The sequence below is a fragment of the Aythya fuligula genome, chromosome 4, assembly GCF_009819795.1.
Source record: "Aythya fuligula isolate bAytFul2 chromosome 4, bAytFul2.pri, whole genome shotgun sequence".
NCBI classification, from domain to species: Eukaryota; Metazoa; Chordata; class Aves; order Anseriformes; family Anatidae; genus Aythya; species Aythya fuligula.
In genome coordinates, this window is record NC_045562.1 from 17,687,641 (window position 1) to 17,712,594 (window position 24,954).

A 24,954-nucleotide genomic window follows, 5' to 3' on the forward strand; every position below is an offset into this window, starting at 1 on the left:
ATCTCTGGTTGCTTTTAGGAAAGCTTAAAACCTCACAGCTGAAGTAAAATTGGCTTCTGAATTTTAGCCAGCAGGAATTCCTGTGCATTTCCCAAATCTCATTTGATTTCTTTCTCAGAATTTCAAAGAAAGCTCCACTTCTGAAATTGAGTTAGCACTGCTTGATATATAGCAGCTTGTATAGACGTGTTCGTCGGGGTGTGCTCTTTCTTTGCTAAAAAGGGTCTGGTCATACAAATTTAGGAGTAGTTTAAAGACAGTCCCTGTGACATGGGAAGTGAATAAGAACTTCATAAAGATGAAAGATTAGATCAGTTTGCAAGCAATGGTTTTGTTGTGACCCTACCTGAAAGGATGTCAAATGGCAGCTTGCTGTTGGTAGGGGAGCACTTTTGTAGTTCAATGGGCACAGTACTAGGGGTTCAAATGAATTTACTGACACATTCATAAATACTGTCAAATCCAAATGTGTGCATTATTGAGGACTATGCTAACCTTATATCTCCCAGGAATTGTTTGTTGCTTTTGTTCTTAAATGAAGCAGTGTCCCAAGTCTCCTCCTTGTCATTCTGAATCAATGCAATTCACTGCTCTGCCCGGCAAAGTGGCAGTTTGTATTATAGCACTGATTTTTTTTTATTATTATTATTTGTAAAGGACTATTGCATATAAGGATGGAATACTTGTCACAACAGTAAAACACTTTTATGTGTGAAGAGAGTTAAACTGCATCTATAGATCAGTGTTTTACAGCTTCAAATGCATTATAAAGATGAAATACATACTTAGTTTTGTGAATCGGATCCAGGATATTAAATTATATACAAGTTTGAGAGAAACAACTATTTATAGATGTGGCTGCAGAGTCTCAGAATTAGATCTATTAGATCTGATATTCCCATCCCGAAGTTTTAAATATTTTAAAGACGTATATCGAGTGTGGAAACAAGATTTTGTATATTCGCTTCCATTAAAGCTTTTAAAGATTCATTGCTTTCTCCAGTCTTTTATTATTATTATTATTATTATTATTATTAATCCATTACATTAACTGCTCAGGAACTTTGATTTTGGGTTTAGAACTCAAGCAAGATTTAAAGCTAGAAAATTGATGCATTTTTTTTATTATTTTTTACATGAATTTTATCCTCTGAGATCACTTTGGAGTTCTGTGCTAGTAATGTGTCTTACTGTGTCTCAGGCTATCTGGAGACTGATGCCAACTTAATTTTTCCATGGGTAAATGAGAATAAAGATTTCTAGAGAAAATGAACCCTAGTTCAAGAAATGGCAAGTCCACTTCTAAGCTGAAGTAAGGTCTGATCCAGCACGAATTGACTTCGCAGAGTCAAAGCATGCGTGGGTTAACCTTTTACACACGAGTTGTTTTGCGGCAATGATTTGTTGCTGCACAGACGGCTCAGAGGGGCTGTGGACTCTCCCTCCTTGAGGATCTTCAGAAGCCCCCTGGACGTGGTCCTGGCAGCCAGCTCTGGATGGCCCTGCTGGAGCAGGGGTTGGAGCATATAAGCTCTAGCGGGCCCTGCCAGCCTCGGTTGTGCTCTGGTTTTGTGATACAGGAGTTGTAGCAGGCAGTCTTTTGAGATACTTTGGCGCCTCTTTGGCTATCAAGGTTCATTCCTAATGCTCGAATGCCTTTCTCCCAGCAATGAGGACTACCAGCTGGCACAGGGTGAATTCCCCAGGCTTTTACAGTGTCCTCTACATCATGAATTTTTACTCTGCTGGTAAATTATTATTTTTTTTTTTCACCCTGTATTGTGTAGCATAACTTTCTGTCCTCAGTCTAATGTGTTTTTTTTTTTGCAAGCACAGACAATATATTCAGCGGTGTAGACTAATGAGTGTGCTGCACTGTGGCTGATGGCTCAGGAAACTGGCATCTATGTTGGCCAAAGTCCCACGTGTGTCCCAGCCTGTTCCCTGATGCTGATGAGCACCGTCTGTAAGCCGTGTAATGAAACAGAGAGGCTCTAATTATGTGATAGTCTGCTGGTGCTGAACCGTAAATGGCATCCTGGCAGCACAGCAGCGGAAGGCTAATTCTTAACGAAGCGTGCCCCCACGGCAGCTCAGATGAGCAGAGCTCTGACTTGGTGCTGACTACTTGAAGGCAGGTCATGCTTTGACAATTATCTCTGGCTCTGAAAATATGGAAGCTGCCATGCCATTGCTATTGCAAAGGCTCTTTGCCTGTTTCCTCCAAACCTGTAAAAATTGCTTCACAGTTGCTCCTGGTGTGTCCTTAGTGCTTATTTTTAGTTATTGTAGATGTAAGTGCTTTCTACGCTTATTATTTCTATGCTATTTGACTACCAGTGCGCAAATGTACAGCATTTAAGCTGATATTTATTAATGACAATGAGCGGTCTGACCTACTTTTTTGTGCATTACCAGCAGTTAACACAACCCCTAGGAAAAGAGAGGAGAAAACCGCCAGAAAGTGGTATAAATGATTCACAAAAGACTATATAATCAGACTGTATAATCAAGTACTATTGAATAATATTGCAAAGGCAGATCACTGTATCTACTGAAAAATAGGGAATTAATATTTTTAATAAATAGATTGAGGGTGCTGTTCGGAAGGTGAAAACTTTTCTGTTCAAATTACAAATTAGTCAGATTTTTCTTGCTAAAAAATTATTTTCCATGCACTTAAGCAGTGTGATTTTTAGAACTGTAAGCGTCTTGTAGTTACCTAGGAAAGACTTTGTATCGCGGTCATTCAGCAAATAAACTAAGTTTACTTTTCACAGGAAATTTAAGGGAAAGATTGATTTCTAAGGGCTATTTTTTCCTATTGTTTAATTCTGTCTCATTTAGGGGGAAGGAAGAACGTATTTCCTCCAGTCACCTTTCAATTCCTTTCCCCCACCTTTATACTTCCTTCAGGGAGCCTTTGTCAAAGGCGATTTAAAAAAAGCCTGAACAGGAGGAGTAATACTTCACCCTGTGAAAAGCTGCAGGTTATTGGATAGCTGGCATATTCCTCCGTGGCACAGTCAGAGGGGATGTTTGCTGAACAGTGCTGTCAGGCTCTGTGTAAACATCCATTGCAATACGTCTGGAGAAAAGGAGCGGTAAGGTTGGAGATGGGGGCCTCTCTCAGACGTGGTGCTTCTACCTCAGTCTTGCGTGGTGGTGGCGACTCAGAAGTGTGTGAAATAACTCTCTTGCCGATTGGTAAGAGATTAAAATGACACGAAAGACCATAAAATTGTTTCTCAGTTATCTTTGGGCACATAATGTTTAACCCTTCAGGATCTGCATCTGCTGCCTGTCAGGAATACTTGGCTTCCAAGATAGTTACTGCAAAGCTGGAAAGCTTGTCTCCCGAGCAGGTGCAGGCTCTGAAGAGTGTGTTTCCTCCAGGAGGTGCACAGAAATCTTGAGAAGCTGTAGGCTTGCAGTGGAAAAACAGATTATTAAATTTGGATTTATCGGTTGTGTCGGGCCTTTACTTGCAGACATGTAGAAATGTTTCTGTTGTGAACACACAGACCATCAGCATTCAAAGTCTCTTCTGCCCTTAATCAATAACTGCAGTTGGTCCCTGTCAGATGTGCTGCTTAAGAGAAGATGATGTATGGAGGAAGAGAATGTGCTTGTCTGATGTTGATTCAGTGACTGGAAAATAAGTCTCAAAAACATTAATGTGTTTTATCCAAAGTTAATGGGGAGAAAGGTGATGACAAGTGCTCTCACAGCAAAGGTCTAAGCCCTTGTTAGGAAAAGTACCACCAATCATTGTGAAAGGTCAGATAAGTAAACTCATTTGAAATTAGTGCTCCTGCACTGTATGCATTGCTAAGGCTTTTTAATTAGCAGAGTGGTTATTTGGAGACGACTAGCAGAATTTTTACTGCGCAGGGATTCTGCATACCTTCCTGGTCATACCAAGTGGAGGATTAAATTCAGGATTTCTGAACTGGCTGTTCTGCCCTAATTTGAGAGCTCCAGCACTCTTAAATTAATGCATCAACTCTAAAGATGTCTTTGGGTTATTCCTGGTGGGCGGCTGCTTACAATTTCACAGTTTTTGTGCATGCTGATACTGCAGCATCTCTGCTCCTCAGCGTCACGTGTGTGTGTATTTATTTCCTCAGCTTCTTTCTAGCTCTTGTCTAGGTTGATATCTAGCTTATCAAACTGTGCTGTCAATTAGCTAAACCTGAAAATTGAGGATGGAATAGTTTTCTTTATAATATGAAACTTCTGTGGTGTCTTTCTGATTTTTCAAAAAACTCTTTAAATGTGATTTACTGTTTTCCCTCAGGTTATGTAGATGCTCATTTTAGTCAATCTAAAGTCAAATACCCATTTGAATAGATCTGTTTTATAATTTAAAAATTACAGAATAATTTATGTTTGAGGGGACCGTAGCCCATCTATTCCAAACCAAAGCGGGGTAGGTGTGAGATCAGGCCAGGCTGTTTGCAGTGTTACCCAGTTTCCAAAGCTGGAGACCGTACAGCCTTTCTAGGCAACTTGCTCCACTGGTGGACTCTTCTCATGGTGGAAAAGCCCTTCCTTGTATCAAATGTGATCCTCCTTTCAATTTATGGCCAATATTCCTTGTCCTCCCACCAAGCACCATTATGAAGAGCCCAGCTCCACCTCCTTGATGCCTCCCTGTAGGTCCTGGTAGGCTGCTGTTGGGTCCTCCCAAGACTTTGCCTTCCCCAGGATAAACAAGTCCTGATCATGCAGCCTCTGCTCAGAGGACGGATGGTCCAGTCCCTAGCAATTTGGTGGCTCTCCCCTGGACTTGCAGCTTTGTTGTACTGGGGCAGCCAGGGGCAGCATTCTGGTTGTGGTCTACTTTTATCTATTTTTATGCCTTGGAGATCCAAGGTATCACTGGCAAAACAGTTCTGGGTTCTGACACCTCCACCTCAAGAGTAGAACATGTATAAAAAATAAAACTTGAAGATCCACGGTTAAATAAGCGTTCTTCAGAGGTGGTTTCCTTGGGCTAAACTTTGGCAACTTCAGATGAAAGAAAGCTCTGTGGAACTGAGCCTGGGAATGGGGGCTGGAAACGTTTATAAGCAATTGGCATTGATTTTAATTATTTACCTATTCCAGTGATGAATGTACGCAGCTGCACTATAAAAGCTTGATAGTGTATAGTCTTTAGCTTGTATCATTTGATGAATATTCTGCCCTATTTGGTTGAAAAACAAAAGCTTAAAATACGTCATTTGCTATTTAAAAATAATTTTTACTCTTTCTTTCTTGTTTTTCAGTAACAATGACAAATATCGGAGAAAAAGGTAAGATTTTTATTTGCTATTTATAAGTGGAATTCATATGCCAGGGTAGTACAGTAGTTTATGAATTGAATTGAGATTCAGATCTGTTGCATTTTAAATGAATGCATTTGATGTGCTCCTCAGCTCCTTCTATTATTGTCTTGATCCTGAACATTGCTTTCACCATTCAAAATAGAGATGAGAAAAATGAGGACTTTTTACTCTCCTTTACTGACTTTCTGAAGTACCAACTACAATAATCCTTATATTCTGTTTTGATTTTTTATTTTTATTCATAACAAGGACAGCTCATGTAAAACCAAGGCTTTTGAAAATGATCAGGGTGGTTGTGCAGGGAGCAGCATACTTAAATGAGAGATGATTTTTTTTTCTTCAGCTTCGCTTTAGCCGATGTCTTTGAAGACGCAGAATCTTTCAGATACATAACCTTCCCAGAAAGTAATAAAACTGCCTGATTAGCTATCACTACCCAAAGGCACTAACATATTGAGATTGCTTTTCCAGATGCTATTTTAAAGCTACAGCACAACTTGGAACTGTAGAGTGAGGCTGTGAAGCTTATGGAGAAGGGGGCTTGTGTCATCCCAGCAGTTTTTAAGTCATTTGAGACTCTCTCACTTAGTAAAAGATTTTGATAATTAAGAAATATTTGCTTGAAAAACATGTTTCCGTTCAGTGATCTTCCCCATGCAGCCAGCACAGGAAACATGCTTCTTCCTGCTCTGTCGTGGAAAAACAAAGTTCAGTGTGTTAGTAGGCATTGCTCAATTAAATTTCTTTTTTTTTTTTTTTTTTTTTTTTTTTTTTAGCTGCTCAAAACCTCGGTGAGCCAGTCAGAAGAAATTTACCCTGTACTTCTATACCCTGTACTTGCTCTACTTCTACCCAAGGTGTTGTCAGGGATGACAACTGGGCAGATGTGGTTCACCCCCCAGTTGTCCCCTATTAGTGGGTGTTGTAACCTTCCAGGCGACTCTAGCTATTTTTAAGTGGGTTGCCTTCATACGAGGGCTACACTATTTTTATTATTTATTTATTTATTTTTAAGGAAATGTAGAAGGATTTCTGTGGCAGCACCTGGGTGAGATGGGGCTCCATCACAGTGTAATGAAACTGGTGGCTGGGTGACCTGGGAGACGTGACAGGTCAGGGCCTTGGCCACGCTGGAGGACTGAGGTGCAAGAACAAATGAAGGGAACTCAGGTCTTGTGCACACCTTAAAGGGGATAATCTCTTTAGGCTGTTTATTTTTTTTTCTTCCTATATATGGAAAATGATTTTTTTTACTGACCACAGTTACTCTTCCTCTCTCAGTAATAAAATACAGATTGGTAAATACATGGTGTACCAAAATGATATAATGCCCTGCCTTGCCCTCATTTTATGCCATGAATATGATGATTTAAAAAAAAAAATAGTGATTTTCTTTGAATAGATCAGTTTTTCTTGGAATTGATTAAAAGATAGATGAAAAAATGCTCCACTAAAAATGTGGACTGTGCCTGCCAGAAGCTTTTGCAATAGCAAGGTAGTGTAATCCAGGATATTGTGGTTGATGTGGGGTCCAGGTCTATCATTTACTTACACTGATAAGATATTTTTTTCAGTTTATGGATGTGACACATGGCATCATGAGATTTTGCTAGCTTTTGTTTCATATCCTTTATGACTGTCGAGAGAACAAGAATAAATATTTACTGTGTTGTGCTTTTTTTTTTTTTTTTTTTTTTTTTTTTTTTGAATAAACAAACTTCAGTACCAGAAACATCTATTCAGAGTTATTCTGGAGGCAAAATTACAAAAGCCAAGAACATTCTGGGCTACTGTTCCTGCAGTTCTGCACACTATCCCAAGTGGTATGGAGAATTCTCTAGCACTGAATAGCTTTATGTATACATGTATAAAAACCACAGGCTAACCATATGGGGACAGTATTTCAGACTGTGCATGTTTCCCTTTGTGATGTTTCTGTGTTTGTTTTTTTTTGACAATCTTATGAGTTTACAGGAGCTGCATAAAGAATATTTGACAGGTGTAGCATCCAGACCAACTCTGAGGTCTTTTTAATCTGAATTCATCTGCATAACAGGGAAATAGTATTTTGTGCTGCTGTGGTCCTACATGGCCTTTATTTGCCAGTTCTGTGCCCAAGGAAGAATAACCTAAAGAAATACTCCTCCTTGTGAACTAGGGCAATTAAATCAGGGGACACAGATTTTGGATTTAGTATGCACTGTAGTGAATTGTTAGCATCACTGATGGCTTCCTGCAGTAATGTACAGAATAACTGGTATGTACAGCATGTACAGCGAGAGCTTTTAAGCAGAAATGCCTAGCAATACATGGCAGGTCTTTTGAAAAAGTTCATATTACATTCTGTGTTCTCTTAAAAGAAAAAAAAAAAAGTACATAAATGTTAACAGGCATCTATTAAAATGAATATATCGCTGGCTGTGAAAAATATAAAGCAATGAACACTTGAGTTTAAAGAACCTGGAGGGATGCAAGGCTGTTTCTAAAAACCTGCATCTTAAATACCTAGCAAAACAAATTGACTGGTTATGGTTATTATTCGGGTATCATATGCATACAAAGTCTTTTCTCACTCTGGTTGTTTAGGTATAGTAACACCTTATTGTTCAGTAACTATAATTCCTTTTTTTTCCTCTCCATAGCTAACAGTCTTTCTGCATGGTTTATGAAACTGAAATGCAGAGAAGGTTCTCTGTTAAATAGGTTTTAACAAATGCAAAAAGGGAGACTGCTTGCTTGAAAATAAGCAAATAACAGTTCCCCTCAAACTTTCACAGTATGTGTAGCCTGGCTACTCATGGCTTCCCCCATGCAGTCTGTATTGTCTCATGTAAAGTTGCAGTGCAGTATTTCTGTTGTAGAGTTTTTGCAGAGCCTCTGTATTTACATCTGTTAGAGTAAATACCTGTGGCATGTACTGTATCTGTCTGTAAGCACTATACTATCACTGGTCTGTTGGTATTAATTCTGTTCCTTTTTGATTTTAGTTGTGTGCCTGGTTGCTTACCACATATTTTTCATGCTGTTCGTCTGGTCATATTGGAAAACAATCTTTACGCTACCAATGAATCCTTCAAAAGAAGTAAGATAAACTTAACTTTCGTTTCTGAAATAGCCTAGTCAAATGCCTCAAATGCCTGCTTTTGTAGTGTTTGAGTAACTTAGGCTCTGCTCTCATGTAGTTTTACACCGTGAAGAAAGATACAGCTAGTAGTTGCAGCTTCTTATTAGGAAGAAGTCAGATTGCAAACGGCATAATTGACAAATCAAAAAGAAAAAAAAAAAAAGCTACACCTTACCTAAATTTCCAAGATACTTAAATTAAAAAAATAGACAATATTTATGATGTTAAAAAGAAAAACAAAAAAAGCTTCAGTTGAACAAATGTGTGTTATTTGAACTAGCAGATTAAATCTTTGCATGGAAGTATATTTTTATATGGGGAAAAATATTTCTACATGTTTTACACATATTTTGAGTTGCCTGTCAGCATCTGTCAGTTGTCCTCTAAATTCAAGCTTCTTCCACATCTGTTTTGGTATGAAGGAACTTGGTTGTGGTATGAGTGCACAGTCAGGTAAGCTGATGCTGGGGAGAGTGTAGAAAAGCTGCATGGAATAGATGTCAAAGGTAGATATATACCCCAGATCCAAGTCCAGCTAGTACAGAAGTGTTAAATGAAAAGGATCTGGTTGTCTTGGAGAACATCATCATACAAACTGCATTCAACATCACATAGCCTCCAGGTGATTGCTTTTAGTTCTTTGTGGTTGATTTTATTTTTACTTTTTGTTTTAATTTTATATTCTTTTCTAACATTAAAAAAAAAAAAGGATAATAAAACTTCATAATCTTAATAACATTCTTCCCTATGCAACTCTGTACAACCAAAACAAGCTTTTGGCATCTTCCATCCTGTCTGTATACAGACACCCCAACTTCCTCAGGAGGTGCTATGTAACAAAACCTCTTAGGCCAGGAGGAAGCATCCTATGGCTGCTTTGGAGTTTTGAAATAACCACAAAGCCAGTACTTATTTTGGCATGGACTCCTAGCTTCATCTCCTATAATTACCATGCCAACACGATATGAATAGCTTGTGGTTTCTACTGTCTGTTTTGCGGAGGTTCTTCTCTGGGTAATTTTCATTCACTAAAAAGATATGTAATTGTGAAGACAAGTAGATAATTCAAAGTAATTGGCATCTTCCTTGAATTTCACACTGCAGTCTTTCCTCTCTGCCCCAAGCTGTAGCAGGGAAATAAATTAAGAACTTACTTCATTTAGTAATTACATAGCAAAATATGTGCATATATATATGGTGACTGTAGTGATAATTAGAAGGCTTTTCAAATCACTGGGCTGGTGTCATTAAAAGACTACCAAAACATTTTGACAAGTCTTCCGTAATTATGCTGACATTCTAAAACCACCATACGATGCTACCAAAGCACTTCAAATATCATATTAAAAGTAGCGAAACTAGGTAATAGAAAGCGATGTGTGGTGTTTCCATGTTCTTTGAATTTACACAATGTTGCTGGCAGTAAGTGACACCTTTTGTTGTTCTATGTCTTTTTGCTAATCTGCTAGAACATAATTTTTTAAATTAATTAGGATGTTTTGTGATGTTAAGTTAATGTTTGATTTCCAGCTTATGGGATAAAGTCTGTAAATGTAAATGGATGTACTTTCAACTTACCTGCCAACTGTAGAAAATATTAATTAGCAGACTAAAAAGCAGATAAAGCTTTTGCATTTTGTTCTCATGAATACTGCAGCTTGTGCAAACCACACAGCATTTATGATGCTACCTAAGCTTATTTCAATTTTTTACACGTATTAAAAGCATTAAAATACTCTGGCTTGGAATTTATAATGTTTTTAGCTTAACACTTTTATTCTGAAATTCCATGTGTTGTAGCTATCCCTCCCATACTAGAAATAGTCTTGAGAAACACTTCAAACACAGATGACACCACACTACCTTAACTACTGAAGGTCAGACGATGCCATTCTGTGCCTGCGTGTACCATCTACATGCAGACATTGCATGACAGTGGGAGAGAAGATGGTTTCCCAGGCAGGAGGGTTTTGCAGACTTCAGGCTACTTTGAGAACTTGTACAAAATGATGGAGGAATAGCTTTATGTGCTTTCAAAAAGGAAGCGTTAAAATGTTACTCTGAACCAAGTTTCTACAGTGAGAAATTCTATGCCACCCAACATAAATCAATTCAGGTGTTAGCAACAGGAGTGTGTTCTTGCTAGGAAAAAATAAAAGCAGCTCTGTCATTTCTGAGAAGCTCGGGGTTAGACTGTGAACCTCTAGTTTATACTGCAAGATTGTGAAACCATCAGGAAAGTGGAGTGATGCCTCTCACATCTCTATGGGGGTGAGAATGGGTTCCTACCTATCTGTTTCTGACTGCCTTTGTAGCTTTACATGCATCACCTTTGTTTAGAAAAAAAGTTCATATCATAATTCCTATCTCTTAAACCTTTCTGTAGACATAAACACTAGTGATACCAAGGACTTTTGCACCTTCCCATTTCTAGAAGCGACAGTGAATGGTGTTGGTTATGTTGCTGTGCTGCAGAGGAATTTTAAAAGTGCAAGAAATTTGGAGAACTTAATATGTACCATGTATCTCTTTTCAGTAAAACCCTCTGAGCTGTTACAGAAGCGATGGTTGCCATTGCCACTTCAGACAGGGACAGAAGTTGCTTGGTGCAGGAGATGATGAGGTGGTTATTCTGTCATGTAGGCTACGCAGCTCTTCCTTGCTCCCAGCTGGTCTGGTGTAAAACCACATCCAAATGCATCCATGAAGAGAACAGCGACTCTCCAGTGGCAAAGGATAAAAGGGAAAATGCCAAACACTAGAACAGAAATTCAGCTATCTTTTCTGCTACTGCTAGTAGCAGAAAATATTCTATTTTGGGTTAAATACAGGCATCCCTAGTTCATAGTCACTAGCTAATAGGTGGTATTGCAGTACATTAACTACTTTTCAAGGGATTGGTAATTAAATTTGGTCATGACAACTCTTGATCCTCCCTTTGAGGAGTGTCACTTAATACTTCTGGAAACATTCAGCATTCCATCTATACCAACTCAGAAGGAATTTTAATACTGTGTTGCTTCAATAGTAGTCAAAAGTGCTGCAAACTGAATTAGTGCTCTTAGGAACAGTGAGTTATTTGCTGTAATACCTCATATATGCTGCTAATCCATCTTTATAAAATGAATGTTTCTCTTTACATCTCTACAGGTACTTACTTAACTTGCGATTTGCTAACTTATCTTTGGTTTTAAAAATTATTCCAGTTTCATCTATCATACTCAGACAAGGAATCTCTAGAGAGGGAGCCTAGAGGTGAATCCCAGCAAGAAGTCTTACGACGGGCAGCCAAGGATCTTCCTATCTATACGAGGACAATGTCTGGAGGTAAATAGGTGTTCAGGAGACCACGGAAGGCAGGTGTCTTGATGTACTTGGCTGCCTAAACTAATTCAAAGTCTTTCAAGGATTTTAGGGAAGAATCTCTTTTCATAGCTAACAAATCAGCAGCGCAAACCAAGAACTTAACTTACTGAATACATGTAACTTTATGCAGTTACATATATTCAATGAAAACACTGTTGGAGAGTAAATTGCTGTGTACAATTTCTGATTTTTACAGTGGATGGACAGTGCGTTGCTAAATGTTTGCAAACTGAAGGTAAACAATAGCATGTAATACTAACAAACTGCAGGAGAAAATGTAGTTTTATTTGCATAGACTTAATTTCTTAGTGCATAATTGAAAAATAGTATTAATAAATTATTATCTGAATGTGGTATATAGCTAGAGAGATCACAGAAAGAAATGGTTACTATTTTACTTGCTGGTTGTTCCATAGCAAGGACAAAAGTTCTTCCAGACTGAGAATTAGTCTTAACCTAATAATGCTGTAAGTTTGTGAACGCTTGTTAGCTAAGCAAATGCAAAAGCTAATCTCATACAGTAAATTAGAGCTGTTAGAATAATAGCTTAAAAGGCTTTTTTGTTGGTTAGTATTGAAAGGATTTCTGGCCTGGTTCTAGGAAGGGCTTGGTGGGGTGGGTTGGGGTGGTTGGTTATCAAAGCACTGACTTGGCTTTGGAGGAAAAAGCCCTGATCATGAGCATGATTAGAAGATTGGAAAAATGGGGCATTTTGGGTTCGTTCTGCTAGATTCAGCACTGCAGTGCGTAAAGAATGCTTCAGTGTTTGCAAGTACTTCCAATCTCACTGCAACACTTTTCTGGGAGCTCTGCTGAACTGAGCTTCTAGTGCACACTTCTGATCAGATTTCAGGAATCAAAATGTATATCTGCATGTTGAGATCTAATCTTGCAACTTTTTTCTTTAGCAATTAGATACTGTGACAGATGCCATCTTGTAAAACCAGATCGTTGCCATCACTGTTCTGTGTGTGACAAGTAAGAAAATATTTTAAATGAGTAGTTTTTCTGAATAAATGCATTTTTTTTTTCTTGATGCAGAAGCTTTCATTTTTTTTTTATTCTCTGATTTTTCAGGTTTAATGTTTTGGCAGAGAAGCTTTTTTTCTCTTAGACTTTTTTTTCAGATTTAGTTTTTATTTATTTCTTACTGAGGAAGTCTGTAACATACTCTAATTCATTTAATGAATTTCTTGATGCCAAATTGGATTACATGGTCTTATACACTATTTAATTATGAAAATTATAAATATTAATAAAGAACTTTCCTGAAGAATGTAACCAAAAGTAGCTGATAAACAAAAATTTGCTTCTTTTGTTAGAATCTGAATAAAGATCCCTACCCATCTCAATCTAATCATGATGTCACTTACATCTTATCCGAGGTAATAAACTTAATATCCTATTTTTCATTGGATAACTTGCAGGGTATTTCTGTTTAAAGAAGGAAACAACCAAGCAGCCCCCATTTCTAACTGAAGCACTAACATAAAGTTTTTGTTTGTGTAACGTGAAAGGAAGCTCACGTCCATATTCCCCCAAATGTCTGTGTGCTTCTCTGCTCTTGATTTAGATATTTAAATTGAAGAGAAGGGGCTTCCTCAGACTGACTTATCCTTAGCTTGTTCCCAATACTCTTCAGCTGCTTATATATCAGAACTTGCTACGCTACTGTGAGGCAGAGCAGACACAGCATTTTGTGCAGCAAAACAGGAGAGGCACTGGAAGAGTAGATGGTGGTTGCAATGTAACATAGGAACAGTCTTATGTTTAAGCATAGCAGAGAAAAAGGGTACCCTGTGTTATCCTATGAAATATAAGTGAAATTTGCAGAATGACATTAATGTTTTTCAGAATATATAACTTTGTTTTCAAAATTCAGTTCCTTCAATTACATCTATTTTCTTGCAAGTTTTATTAATGGAGAGTGATTAATTGCAATATTTTGGATTTTTCATACCTGGTAAGTTCTTAAAATGTTTATGCTTAAAGCTGACATTGTAGATAGTATTTTCTGACATCACTAAGCCCTTGGGCACCTATAGGTAAACTCTATTATGTTAATTTTTATAGTCTTTGCTTAATAGACCAGGTAACCAATAGTATGTATGGGTAATTCTTAATCTCTACTTGAGTAGATTAAATCTGACACAACTTTGTTTCTGACTTTTTTTTTTCCTTTTGTCTTTTGTGATGCTTGGAAATCTGTTGGGTTTTTTAAAAGATGTATTCTGAAAATGGATCATCATTGCCCTTGGTGAGTGAACTATTTTTTTCTTGTATTGCTTTGATTTGGTAAAACAAACTCTTGAGGGATCATAGGTGATGTTTCACTGTTCCTGAAGTTAGATGCTTACATGAAGTTACTGGTCTCGCAGAACAACTGGAGTTGCTTACTTTATATCCTCTTTCCTTAGGTGTGAGATGTGAGAGGAAGTTTTGATGCTGTTTTTCATAGAACTGCAATTTAGCTGTTTCTAGAATTGGGGTGAGGTAGATTTCTGATCAGTAAGAACAATTCCTTTAAGAATTGCATTTTTTCTTGATGGTCCTTGAATATTTTAGCTTCTCTGGAGTGAATGATGAAGTATTACCCTAGGTTGAAAACCAAGGGGAAGGGCTGTGCCTTGTTCCCCTCACTGCCCTGGGAGGTAGAGCTCCTAGGACAGCTTGCATGGATTTGCTGGGAACATCTTGTTAGCTCTTCAGTTTCACAGGTTGTTTTCCTTCTTTTTCTCCTCTTTCCCTTCCACCCTTCCTCCTTTCGCTGCGTATTGGCCTGTGCAGTGTTTTTGTCTTCCTGCCTGTCTCAGCAGCCCTTGGAAGCAGCATGCAGGCAGGATATGGAATTGATTTTATTTTGGTTTGGCAGGTGTCTCACAGGAATCATTAAAGACAAATGTTTAGTAAGGTACAAGTTAAGAAGATTGGATAGTAGATGGCTCTTCACCATGTGAAAGCAGACAGAAAAGAAACATCTCCTGTGTTGGATAAACTGAATGGAGGATAATTCTAAGCTGTTCTGACCACCTTAAATCTAATTCCTGGGCAAAAGGGACTTCCCCCTGTCCTGGGGGAAGAAGGGATGGATGCTTCCTTCTGTCTGTCTTAAACTTGAGTAAACACTCTGGCATAATTCAGAATGATTTAATAATCACTTTTTATTTTGCAGATGCATGTTAGATAAAACAGAAAAATATTTACCAATGTAATATTCAGTTACTTCCTACATGGTTTTTTGTTTTTTGTTTTTGTTTTTTTTCTGCAGGGACACTTGGTGATGCTTGGTGTTAGTATTTCTAAAAATGCAAAACAAACAGATAAAATCCTTGAATGGTGAACATTTTTTTTTTTAATTATTTTTTAACTGTAAGAAAAAGGCTGTTTTCTGGACCCTGACAAAAATCAGTGAAAAGTTTCGGTTTTGTTATTAGGTATTATATATGCTTCTCATAAGCCTTATGGCCTGTTTGGCATTTTTTGAGGTTTTCATGTATTATCCTAAGGCAGAATATGTACTTCAGATAAATTTCTATTTCAGAATAAAAATCCATTGCAGCAAATAACAAATCATAAGCTGAGCAAATCATAATTGTGTAAAGGGGCAGTGATGTGGTATTTCCCTAGAGCACAGGCTTTCAGAAAAACAAACTCCATTTTCCTTTCCACAGTATTGGCTTACTTTACCTGCTGGCAGAGTATTTGTATCCAACCACAGTAGACATACCCAGTCTGAGGGAGAATTTACACTGCTCATTAGTTTTAACCTAATAAGCAATGGGTACAGAAAGAAAAAGTAGAATTGGAGAAATGTTGTAATACTTTTTGATGGAGGATTGTTCCTTTATATTCCAAGTAACAGAAACACACTAGGAGAAGAGGTATTGCCTTGTTTTACTTTTCCTAAGTTGATCAGGTATATGCACTGTTCCTTACTCATTCTGAAAACATTAACTTTGTGGAAATGACAGGAGATATTTGGCATGCTGCATAGATGAAATTGCAAATTGAGGATAACAACACACTTAGACTGTAAACTCTTAAGGAGAAGAAAAAAAAAGTTCATGTATGTCCAGACATGCAGTTAGATGCATGTAAACAATTGTTATTTCTTCTTTGCTGATTCTGTGGCTTTCTCGCGTCTCTGAGAGAGTCACAGAGCAGACTTCCAACTTCTCTCCTGCTACTGTGGGTTTGATTCTGAGCAAACATAGTTTCCTTTAAAGACCTGTCTTTAAGGGTTCTTTGGGAGATCTTTCAAGAACTCTACTTTTTTAATGGTGTTTGTTTGTTTCATCAAAAGAGTGCAAATCATTGTAATGAGTGGGTTGTGGCCTTCCTCAAAACATAAATCCTGCTTTGTTTTTTTCTGTTGAGATTTTCTGGTGGGAGCAGGTTTGGTGAGCAGAAGGGGGAAAGAACCCGTGATGCTTAGGGAGAGCAGCAAGAATAGCCTTTTTGGAGGAGGATTTCTGGAGAGGGAATGGGTAAAAAATAACCTAGGGAAAGTAGGGTGAAGCATTTGGAAGGAGGGGTGGTAAGATGGAAGTCAAGTTCTTGCCCCAGGTCAGCTGTTCCCTGCTTTTGGGGAGGCTGTATTTTGGCCTGCACTTCCATGGTAATGGAAATGCCGTGATAAGTGGATATATGTAATGCTAATTGCCCTCTAGCTACTCTAAAAGGTTTAAGTGAAGTGGAAATAAAAGCATTAGTGATTTCTGTAAGTGTTCCTACTACTCATACTATAGATGGAGCTTCAGGCAGGAATGGAATGGCTTGAGGCATCGCCAAAAATATGATCTATAACAATTGATGATGTAACAACTCTAGTACTAACAAGGTGTGTTATGAAAACCTTAGCAATCATTTGAAATGTACCTCCTCCTCTGTCTTTCGAGTCATCCAAGAAAGGTTTAGCATCTCCTTCATTTTGTGATTCTTTTTCTTACCAGAGTTGCCTTGTAGCTTATATTTTTAGCTTTTTTTTTTTTTTTTTTTTTTTTGGTGATTTTAGTAAACTAATTTCTGAGAGAATGCTCTCTCTTCTTTTTGTACTTTAAAAGTAAGCATTCAAAATGTTACCTATAATCCAAGAATCCAAGTGGAACCTAGAATGGTCTTTTGAACAAATGTTTCACTGCAATAGGATGGTTATTTAGCAAGCTGTATTTTATCAGTTTTACTCTTTCTCAAGATGTTATGCTTCATATTTAACTACTCTCCTTGAGAGCAGTTAATAGCACAATTACAAACCCTTGGTGCTTACTTTCTTGTTAGTCTTCTAATGAAATATTCTTTTTCCAGTGTGAACTCCTCAGTCTGGGGCTTCCTCAAAACTGAGAGGAGCAGGGTGGTTTGTGAAAAATTATTTTAACTTGTGTGCCATATGTAGTAGTGCAAAAGAACGATGAGAATGAAATCTTTGATTCCAGAAATTTCATCTTTGCTGAAGAACATTTCATGTGATAGTTTTTTTTCTCACAGTAAACTATGTCATAAAGACTGTCATAAAGCAAATGCCGTGAGAGTAAACAGGGTTATCATGGAAACCACGGATCTGAATTGCTTGCAGTTTATCATGGAATTGCTAATTTTGACATCTGTAATGAAAAAACACTTCACTGGGGAGAACTGTAAATTTACTTTTCAATAAGAATCATGATGAGCTTAGAAGGGTCTTCTGGTTTTTCTAATTAGAACAATCCCACGTGAATCCTACTTAATTGTAGTTGATACAGATGCTTACCTATTGCTTTCTATTTAAATGGTGATGCCAAATTTAATATTTATCCAAGATGGCATGTTTTGTAACACGAAAAACAAATTAAAAGACAGACAAACAAAAAAAAAAAAACCCTCCCTCTACCTTGTGGATAGATAATGGTGTACAGGGAGAGCTGTTTTAAGATTTTACCCTATTCTGATTACTGTGTATCGTGCTATTAGCATTACTCTCACCTTATATATGAGAACAGTTTTAATAACTTGTCCTGTACTTCTAGAGGCAGATGAAGTTGGTATTCTCCAAGCCTTATTTTTAATTTTTATTTTTTCAGAATTATTTTTCAACATAGCTGCTTTCATGGCTGTAGCTTTCTCTTAATTATCTAACCTTTCTGATAGGAATCAATTAGTTAAAGAAGGAATGTGGATTTTTTTAATTATTTATTCATTCATTTGAACTCTCTGGAGAATTCTGTCGAAGTTCACAGTTCAATGATAAGCTTTGGTTAGTTTTTGAATACGTTAAAAAACTAACAAATAACAAAAAATAGAAGTTTTTTACTAATAAATTCTCCATGGGCACTCCTCCAATATTTTTCATCTGGTGGATGTAGCATCATTACATCCTTAATAGAACTGCAAAATTCATTGCCTTTAATGAGAAGCTGCCGTGGTACTAAATGAACCCTCAACATGTTTGTTGAGTGGTAGTATATACTAGTAGCTCATTATAGTGTATAAATCCTTTAAAAATAGGAAGCAGGTGAACACGAAGCCTGGAGAAGGATAAATGAGATTTATTTTAACTTTTGTATGTGTATTTAAATGTTCTTAATCGCTTTGGTTTGCTATCATGTTGTCACTGGTATGGAATGATTTCTCTTTATTTAACAGTAGTATTTCCCTACTGTGACTACTCATAAGCTTCAGAATCTTACCACATACTAATGTAAACTTTATTTGTATGGTTAACAAAAGATTAACAGGTTTCATACAGTAATACAAATTCAAATTTCTGTAAACTGTTGAAAGTGGCATTGCCTTGTGAAGTTCTTTTTATTTGTTTCGTTGGCTGATTTGGTTAGCATTACTATACTAATTTGGAACGTGAAGCCAAAATGGATTTCAGTAGCTTGAAGCATCACAGATGGGGCAAAACTGGGTTTTCATACTGATATTAACTTCTATGGAATAAATGAGTTTAATATTAAATAACTTTCTTTACATTCCATTTTCATCTTTACATTTTTTTGTTATCAGGGTGAACAACTGTGTAGGATTCTCCAACTACAAATTTTTTCTTCTCTTCTTGGCTTACTCTCTACTGTATTGCCTTTTCATTGCTGCAACAGATTTACAGTATTTTATCAAGTTTTGGACAGTAAGTACTCCAATTTATGTACAGTCAGTACATGTAGCTACTACTCTGCAAGAACTACAAGATTTGAGGTTTTATGTTGTAACCTAGTATCTCCTAAGACGAAATTTAGATAATAGTTGTAACACATATTTTTTTTTTCTGTTTGTCCTACGTTATTTTGAAGCTGCGTAAGCTAACAATCATTTAGGAAAATATTTTATAAGAGAATTTATATCATAGATGGTCTTGTTATTATGTTCTAATGATATGCTATGAAAAAGCTTCAGGGAAATTTTCTAATGTATCTGTTATGACTGTCTGGTTCACAACTTAGGATGTTACCTTCTTAGGTTTGCAGTATTTATGCTACAGTATTCTAAAAGGCTAAGTAAATGAGGTATTTTTTAGAAGATGAATTATTCTCCTCTAAAATACACTTGAAAGTTCAAATCCAAATGTCAGTCAGGTTCTTGTGGTCAGTATTTATACTTTCTCAAGAAAGGGCCAGTTACTTTCCATGCTGTCAGCAACCTAATTGCATGGCCATCTGTGCATAAAAGGTGCGTGATTCAGTTATTCAGGCTCTTGTTGCGTGATACGTTTCTGTCTGCATTGAATTTGATTTGGCTGAATAAAGGATTATTAATAATCAAGTTAAACAGCTATTTCCGCAGTTCTAACAGCCTGTTTCTTTTATTTTTAGAATGGCCTTCCTGATACTCAAGCCAAGTTCCACATCATGTTTTTATTTTTTGCTGCCGCTATGTTTTCTGTCAGTCTGTCTTCTCTCTTTGGGTACCACTGTTGGCTCGTCAGTAAGAACAAGTCAACATTAGGTAAGTTTAATGCTTCTGCATTTGTCAGGAAACAATAAATATTAGGTGTCCATGATTTCCCACCACTCTGATGCATGTTTGTCAGGTTACAATTTAAAAGATTAAAAAAAGTGCAGATCTTTGAGAGCCTGTCCTTTACTGTAGCATGAACTGTAATAATACCAATGTTTGTGAAAGTTTCTAGATCTATGTTTTCTTGTTGATACAAGTTGAATTAGAACAAGCAAATTATTTGATTTTTTTTTTCCACAGTTTTCTTGGGATTTACTAATATGCAAATGATTAATGGGAAATCTTTGAATACATTTCATTTGGAGGAAAGCTTGTTTACTTCAAGATTTTTGTAGGGTTTCCTCTGTACTGTGAATGTAAAGACCCTGATAACTCATGCATACCTACACGCGGGAGGTTGCTGCCAGTGCTCCCTGGCCTGCTGCAGAAGCGTGGTCCCCACATGGATCCAGAGTGGTTTCTGTGAGCTGTGCTGTCAGCACATCAGGACATGGTTTGTCTACAGGTGTAGAGCCCATTAGGGGAATTAAACGGTTATCAGTCACTGGCTGGAAAGAGGAGGAGTTCTCTGCCTTGGGCGCTTTGTGACACTTCAGGCTATATTTAGCTCTCTTCCCCTGAAATTCAGATTGGGTATCTGTGGAGAATGGTCTGGGTCCACAGGTAAAATACTTTCTTTATGCAGCTGTAGAAACATAAGATATTTTCATACTCCAGGGTGTAAAAAGCTACTAAAGCTCCCTACTAATGTAGGTTAAGCTGTATTTCTTTTCCATTGCTCTTAGTGTAGTATACCCTTTGTTTGTTGTCCTTTTGTTTCTCAAATACCGTCTGTTGTATAGTCATGTGACAAAACCTTCATATAACATATATCTTAAGAACCTACCTTCTCCTTGATCAGGGAGGAGGGTGGCAGGACACTTCCCCCTGTCCCCTGCACGTACGATGGTGCCTAACAGTGACTTCAGCTTTCCTGAGTGAACCAGGTCATTGGAGCAATACAGCCTTTCCTCTTGGCTGGAGATGTCACCAGTGCAATCGCCTGAATACTGGTGTGGAACTTAAATGTGCTATATTGTGAAAAAATCTAATGATTTTTTATTTCATTTTTAAGAGGTATTTAGAGCGCCCATATTTCGTCACAGAACGGACAAGAATGGTTTTAGCTTGGGCTTCAGCAAGAACCTAAGGCAGGTGTTTGGGGATGAGAAGAAATACTGGCTGCTGCCTGTGTTTTCAAGGTATGCTCAGCTTTTAATACCTTATTTGCTGAAATTGTTCAATTGTCAAGACACACAGGGCATGGGGGTGTTTTTTGTTTGTTTTCTGAAATTAGATATGGTAATACTCATTTCAGAGAAAAAAAAAAACAGTTCTTCAAAGCATTTTTGTAAGTGTGGCACTAATTCTGATTTTTTTCAGCCTAGGGGATGGTTGCTCCTTCCCAACTTGCCTTGTTAATCAGGATCCTGAGCAAGCCTCCACACCTGGTGGTCTTAATTCAACCTCAAAAAAGTAATCTGCTTTTTGTTACTTATTTTAGGTAGCTGATATTCTGTTCTGTACCAGTGCACATAGAAATGGAACAATGTTTTACATATTTAAAAGTGGTAAGCAAATGCAGAGCCTCCTGTTAAGAAGTCCAAGTCAAATTTTAAACAGCCAAGTTGTAGTTCAGCTAAGCCTCTGACTTGTATTTAAATTTATGGAAATAACACCCCATCTCCCCATCTTCCTTCTCAATTCAGTAGCATCCCTGGACCTGAATTTTCTGTGCCTGCCTAGTTAGTGCGAGTAAAATTCCGTTCTGCATGCAAGATGCTTAGTTGGTCTGCCTGTGATACAGGTACATTGCCTTGGAAGGCTTTCTGGGGAGGCCTGCTGCTTCCTGTCTGGTAAAAAATGCTTTGTATAAGCAAATCTCAGGCCTCACGGTATGGCAGGGAGAGCTAAAGTAGAGGGTGGGAAGGAAAGTGTATATTAAATTCAAATATTTTGTTTCCGCTGATAATCAGAGACATTTTCTTAATCCTTATCCTTTGCAGTCATGACATCTCTAGAGTACAAAAAGCATGCAGGTATTCTTTAAACTAAGTGAAAATATCACAATAGCTTAGTAAATTATATTGTAACTTTATAGCAACATTTAAGTGATGAAGCACGATACAGATAATAGACATAGATATGTGATAAAGAAATGATAATGGATTCATACTGACAATCTTTTATTCATAAACAAATATGTTGCATGTTAGCAAGGTGTTCATTGACAGACAAAAGACATCACCAAGCTGGAGAATGTCTTACATCTTGCCCCAGTGATCTGAGCAGGGAGAAAGGAACCATAAGCTGTATTAGGAGTGAGATGTTCTCTCCACTGTTTTTCCATGGGAGAGCTAGAGAGCCTTTGCAATGAACACATGTGTAAAGATAGAATATCTGTCAAAGAAAAAATAAGGAAGTTTCTCTGTTCTGTGCTAGAGTTGCCTTTTAGATTACACTTGCATTTGTGGCAACTACCCTGTGTGTAATGACAGAAGTGTAGTGACTCATCAGAAAATACGCAGGCTAAGGTAGAGAAGATAGTGCAGATGACAGAACTGTTTGAAGTGTGTGGTAAGGTAATGGAAAAATTACTGAGGTTTACTATAATGTTCACTTGTTGGCATTACAGCGAGAGTCTCCTGTTCCCTGCCAAGCCGCTGCGCGATTCCCAGAGCCACCTCCTCACCGACACACAGTCTTGGTCAGACATCAGTGCAAAGGCTGAAAAGGGCAAAATTGGTAAGGAACTGATTTATGCTGCAACGATTTGTTCTGTAACTTGCCTGGTAAACTAGTTTTGGAGGATGCAGTCTAAAAATGACCACGCTTACTTGGTTAGTATTTCTTAGAGCTGTGCTACTAAGCTTATTTAAAATGCATCTTTGTAGAAAGATGGATATTTCAAGCTGTTGTCGCATTCCACATTAAACCCAACGAAGAGGTACTGAGAGCACCAGCACTAGTGGGTACCAGTTAACTTTTAGGCTTAGGCTGGTAATTCTTTTGGGGACAAATTGCTTATACCAGCATATGATGACACCTTGTTACAAAAGCCATGTAATGGACACAGGATATAACATAGACTTGGTTAGTAGTGGAGCAAAATTAAGGTGATGATTGATAATTAAAGGCTGTATTATTTGCTGAAAAACAAACGAGAGCTTTCCTGTTGAAATATCTTTTTTTTTTTTTAATATTACAGGTATGAGCAATCCTGCATTAACCATGGAAAATGAAACCTAACTTCCCTTAAAAGAATCTTCTGAATACTTTAGGAAAGGTATGTTACTGTTCTGTGTATTCAATTTGCTATTCCATGATTCCTTGCCACTTCAAAAATGCACAAAAGCAAGTTTTTTTTTTAAATAAGTTGTCTGTTTTCTTCTACTATTAATTTGTTTTACCATGAGGTAGTAGCCTGTGAATTCAGTTTTAAACTAAGCCTCTGATTTCTTGATGGCTCATGCTTGCAAAATATTGTTTAACCTTTATACTCGTTGCTTTTAGGTAATATTCCCAAAATATTATTATTCCCTTTCTCTAGAAAGATAATGAAATTTTGACTATTCAAGCTGTACAGAAAATCTTTGTAAAGCTAGGTTTACAATTGAAGTTAGTTCAATTCTACAACAGATCATAATTTGGTCTACTAAAGCGGTCAAAGGTCTATCAGATGATGAAGGGAAACATAGATTTATTCTAATATGTAAAACTATTAGCAGCTTTTTCTATGCCAGCTACTAAGCTGCATCCTAATCATTTAAAAAGTGCTGCCAACTGAAGATAAAAGGTATCCATATAACTTCATGTGCATTTACTGAGATTTATTTATTTTTTTGATATCTTGCAACATAAAAGGCAGGTTTGAGAAGCAGCTAGGAAAGCCTGTCCTGTACACAAGAGGAGGACACCTTGAGGGTTAGGGGAATGGACACAGTTGATCATCACATTCCCTTTAGTATTAGAAAACTCCTAAGTCCTAAGTTCTAAAGCTTGATAAAAGATTCCTATTTAAGACTCCAACCCTAAAAATTTCATCATACTGAGTAATGTACATTTTTGCAACAACATCGGAGGAGTCGTTCAGGCAAGGTCATTTCCATCTCTGCTCTTGGAAGCCTTCTTTCAGTCATCTTCAAGAAGTGTCTCAAAAGGATGCCCTCCACTTGTGTGTGGCACGACTCATGCACATGCTGTCAGGCTACACTGAGGCACTCCTGGAAGTGGGGGGCACAGAAAGTAGTCAGGGGACCACAGTGATCATTAGTAGAATGACCAGAATGACCAGTTTTACACTCAAGGCAGATGATAAAAGCTGTAGTTGTGCATATACCAACAGATGGCCTGTAGCTTGTAGCAAAAAGTTCCCAAAAGTTCAGTGTATCAAGTTGGATTCATCAGAGAAACTAGAAAATTGTTGACCCTCATGTGCCTTTTTTGTTTTAAGTGATGAATGAAGGCACAGATGGTTCCAGATATAGGTGCTCCTGGAGCATCTACCAACGCGATGATGCTGTGAAATGCTGAAGTGTTGAAAAATGTGGGTGTCAAATGAGCTCAGTTAGAGATAAGAGAAATGAAACTCAGCCAGTGTCAGCAATTTTGCTTGCTCTGTGTATGTCTTTTATGGGATCTAAGCTCCTATTTCTAACCCTTCATTCAAAACCTAAAATGACATGCCTGTGCCCTCTTTAATCCATCAGTTGCTTCAACAAAAGAGCAGCTTTTGTGAAAAAAAAAGAGCAATTACTCAACTTCAGTTAGTTTCATGTCTTTTATGGGCCATCACCCCTCAAGAATAAAGCACTGGAGACAGGCTTTAAAAAGGCAAACGAACAGATTTTTGGATTATAGCACTAACATTATATTATAGTATATATGTATATTGTATCATATATATAATATATAACATGATTATAATTATATATAATTATTATATTATAGTATTATAATATAGCATATAATGTATATACTATATATGTATAGTATATAATATACGTGTATTATACTATATTATAACTAGTTGCCTTAGATCAGAGTTCTACTTGGAAATTTGTGATTTAGGTCATTGTGACTGTCAAACATTCTGTGGGTTGTTCCCAAGATACTCACAGTGTGTATGAAAATTGTTATTCAAGCTGTATTGCTTGGTAA

At 37.3% G+C, this 24,954-nt stretch overlaps 1 protein-coding gene across 1 annotated transcript in view; it reads left to right on the forward strand.

Moving 5' to 3' along the window:
* ZDHHC2 (zinc finger DHHC-type palmitoyltransferase 2) overlaps positions 1-24,954 on the forward strand; it is a 33,063-nt gene that overhangs the window by 4,691 nt on the left and 3,418 nt on the right. The window contains exons 2-12 of the mRNA XM_032187489.1: positions 5,274-5,300; positions 8,321-8,415; positions 11,664-11,784; positions 12,732-12,801; positions 14,048-14,080; positions 18,808-18,928; positions 19,611-19,743; positions 20,870-20,996; positions 21,178-21,270; positions 22,430-22,539; positions 23,003-23,080. Coding sequence (XP_032043380.1) covers positions 5,279-5,300; positions 8,321-8,415; positions 11,664-11,784; positions 12,732-12,801; positions 14,048-14,080; positions 18,808-18,928; positions 19,611-19,743; positions 20,870-20,996; positions 21,178-21,270; positions 22,430-22,539; positions 23,003-23,043 — 966 coding nt within the window. The 5' untranslated portion in view covers positions 5,274-5,278 and the 3' untranslated portion in view covers positions 23,044-23,080. The remainder of the gene's footprint in view (positions 1-5,273; positions 5,301-8,320; positions 8,416-11,663; positions 11,785-12,731; positions 12,802-14,047; positions 14,081-18,807; positions 18,929-19,610; positions 19,744-20,869; positions 20,997-21,177; positions 21,271-22,429; positions 22,540-23,002; positions 23,081-24,954) is intronic.